The 3,458-nt window shown below is 43.9% G+C and overlaps 1 protein-coding gene across 2 annotated transcripts in view; it reads left to right on the forward strand.

Annotated features, from left to right (window-relative positions):
* The window catches only part of LOC107736836 (tyrosine-protein kinase SgK223-like), an 8,167-nt gene extending 5,865 nt beyond the window's left edge, over window positions 1-2,302 (forward strand). For both annotated transcript variants that reach the window (XM_016548189.1, XM_016548198.1), the window contains exon 3: window positions 861-2,302. In XM_016548189.1, the coding sequence (XP_016403675.1) occupies window positions 861-2,258 (1,398 nt within the window). In that variant the 3' untranslated portion in view covers window positions 2,259-2,302. The remainder of the gene's footprint in view (window positions 1-860) is intronic.
* The last annotated feature ends 1,156 nt before the right edge of the window (window positions 2,303-3,458 follow it).

The raw sequence follows: 3,458 nt of genomic DNA on the forward strand, positions 1-3,458 counted from the left end.
GGATTTTGACGTGAGAGACAACAGGAGATGCACTTTTTCGCTGGAGGAAGCGTTATTAAGGACTTCTCCAGATGTTAACTGATGGACTGGAGTGCTGTGGATTACTTGTGGATTATTGTGATGTTTTTATCAGCTGTTTGGACTCTCATTCTGACGGCACCCATTCACTGCAGAGCATCCATTGCTGAGACACTGATGCAGTGCTACATTTCTCCAAATCTGATGAAGAAACAAACTCATCCTAATCTTGGATGGCCTGAAAGTGAGCACATTTTCAGCAGATTTTCATTTTTTGGGTGAACTGTTCCTTTAAACTCTTGTTATGGTGAAAGTCAATGATATCTCCAAGGTGGGTTCAGGTGGGTGGGGTTTGGTCAACATTCTCCACTACATGGGTGTAGACTGGAATGTCTTTGTAAACGCAAGATAACAGACTGCCATTCAGCTGTATGCACACTGTACAGGAAGGCAGTGATATGGACACATTCAGGCTGTTTAAACAAAGATAATTAGATCACCGCCAAGGGCATTGAATCATTTCTGTGGCTGACTACAAAGCAAACACACACGGACACAGTTAGTCACATAAAGTGTCTGTGGAGTCAAATAAGATGATTGATTGGTTATTTGTACTCGTGAATAATTGTCAGTTCATTCAACGCATTGTCTAGACATGCCTGTGAAATTTTACCTGTTTATTCAGTGTGCTTGTTTGTTTACGTTTTGATGTCATGATCTCAAGGTGTGTTTCTTACATTGATGAGTTATAAAGTGTTTTTATTATAAGCTTTTTTTATTATAAACACAGTGATCAAGAGTTTGAATTTTTCCCAAACTTATTTATTACTTCTCTATCTTAGAACAACCAGATGACCTCTGTAGGACTGAAGAAAGCTCTGGATTTGGCTCCTCTGTACATCGATAGCAATGGATGTAATAAATCTCTTAGAGAAACCGTAATACAAAACGGCATCTCTGGAAAGAAGTTCTCCGCAAACATTTGTTCTCCCACTGGATTATCCAAGGACTGCATGATTATCAGCAATATAATTATGAGTCAGGAAGATGGCTGTGTTCCCCACAGTCTGAAAGAGAATGGGAACAGTGGCTCCTATAGACAGATGACCAAAGCGGTCAAGAGCACTTACGCCAATGGAGATCTATGTCTTCACAACGGGACTGGAAACAGTGATGGAGTTACAAGTCCTCTAAGGGCATCCGTAGAGGAAAGGCAAGCCAGAACCGCACCAGGGAATGTGGTTAATGGATCGTCCAATGAGACGCCAGGTACTTCACCATCTCCAATGACTCCAGACTCCTTCCACAAAAGCCTGTCGGACTCGTGTTCCAATCGGAGCAGCGTGGATTCGTTACCAGGACTCCGGAGCCCTCAGAAGTCTCCAGGTTCCACTAGCATTCCACTAAACGGGCTTGAGGAAAGTGAGCCGATCTATGCTGAGAGCACCAAGAGGAAAAGACGACTCAATGCTCAGTGTGATGGGAAGGCTCCGCAGTCCTCCGAGTCTGAAACCGAGGTCAACGTAAGCGACAATCAAAGAGCGACTATTACAGTCATGGCCGCCCATACTGAGGAAAACAACCGGACGTTCTACTTGAGCAGTCCGGATTCTGCCGTAAGCACCCAATGGACCCACTTCAGCCCAACCACGCCCAAGGACCCATCAAGCCCAGCGTTCACTTGGCCAAATGCTCCTGATGCCATTGAAACAACCCAACCCAAGCCTCAATCGAGTCCCCCAGTTCCCCCTAAGATCAGCACTCGTCCACCAAGACTTGGTACCTCTAGTCTCTCCCTAGTACCGTTACCCGAGCTCAGCTTTCACGTGGTTCTTCCTCCAAATCAAGTGACCTCACAAGTGCATGCCAGTGCTCCAACTCACGCCGTCCCGGAGTGGAGACACAAGTCCCACAGCGCCAGGAGTCTGGAGGGCTGTATTGATGAGGTGGAAGAGGAGGTCGAGTCTGAGGGGACGGCCAAGAGATCGGGCTCTTCTAGTGGGCCGGGCGACTCCATCAATGGTCCTGCTGTTCCTTGCATTGAGTCCAGAGAATGGACGAGCGAGAGCAGTGCGATGCCAGGCACCGCCAACAAAAGCACCAGTCATTTGCAGGCGGAGGACAGCAGAGCCAATGAGAGCTTGCTCTCGAGCCTGTCTCCTCTCATTCACTCCAGTGAACCCAACACCAGTCGGGATCCTGCACCGCCTCCGCCACCTCCCAAAAAACACCACCGGTGAGAGCTACCTCCTTATTTTATGCTGTTTGCCATGTTGGTTTTACTAACCCAGATATTAATCAATAGATCGTATTGATACTTGTCCTTTGATATAGTCCTAGTGTTTATGGTGCCTTCACATGCTGTGGTAAATACAAGTTTCCTAGTCATTTTTGGACATGGGTTAGGGTTAGGTAAATTGGACATCAGGGTTAGGTCGGATTTACAACTTGGAAACTTGGAGATCATTTTGAGACCCCAGTTTCCGAGAAATTTTAAACGTAGTGATTGAAGTTTAGCATTTATTGGACTGAAACTTCAGAATCGTGGGTTGAACGTCTAGTTGGTTGTCAACTAATGGGATGCCACATTTTTTTCAAAGTCTATTGGATATTGAATAAATATCGTCAATACATTTTGGATTTAATATGGTTTCCCCAAGAAACAGGCAAGAATGAACCAGTTGTCCTCCATTATTTCTATTGTTCCCAACAACAAAGCACTTGAACATGATAAACAAGTAATTATGACTTCAGAAGTGGGAATGTGGAGATTTTCGATAGCATGTGAAGGCAAGAAAGTACAAACAACCAGTTACGTTTGTTGCCTGGTGTTCCTGAACAGGTTATTTTAAAGGGGTCATATGATGTTGCTAAAAAGAACATTGTTTTGTGTATTTGGTGTAATGAAATGTGAAACATTGCTAGTCAGTGCATTATTGGTGACGAGTTCTGTTGTTAGTTTAGTCTAATCTCTGGTTTCGTATTGTGATTGATTCATGGTGAGATATTTGGTGTATTTGGTTTTGATGTCTTGTATTAGTCCGTAATCGACCCTCATAAGGTGATGCGATTTGTTGAGCTAACTGGTTTACTGAGATGAAGTGTTCATTTCGGTGTATTTATTTTCTTGTTTTCTCTAAATGAAGTTGATTGTCGTTTCTGTCTGAACTTGTGAGTTTTAGGCCAGTCTCTTGGTTGTTTGTTTGAAGTGAGGTTTATCAACCGTTCGTTCAGGCATTATGGAGACAATATCAACCGCAGATTTGTTCACACCGTTCTGAATGTGACACCTGTTCATCAGTGCCATTCTGTCTGTAACGACACTTAACATGTGAGATTTGGGTTTTCTGTAAATAGAGGGCTTGTCTTATTGACACGCCAGTGCTGAATGTGTGTTTGTTTGCTGTTGGCCTTTAGTTCATTTAACATTTGCAGTCTGA

The sequence above is a fragment of the Sinocyclocheilus rhinocerous genome, unplaced genomic scaffold, assembly GCF_001515625.1.
Source record: "Sinocyclocheilus rhinocerous isolate Xijiao unplaced genomic scaffold, SAMN03320098_v1.1 scaffold2868, whole genome shotgun sequence".
Taxonomy (NCBI): domain Eukaryota; kingdom Metazoa; phylum Chordata; class Actinopteri; order Cypriniformes; family Cyprinidae; genus Sinocyclocheilus; species Sinocyclocheilus rhinocerous.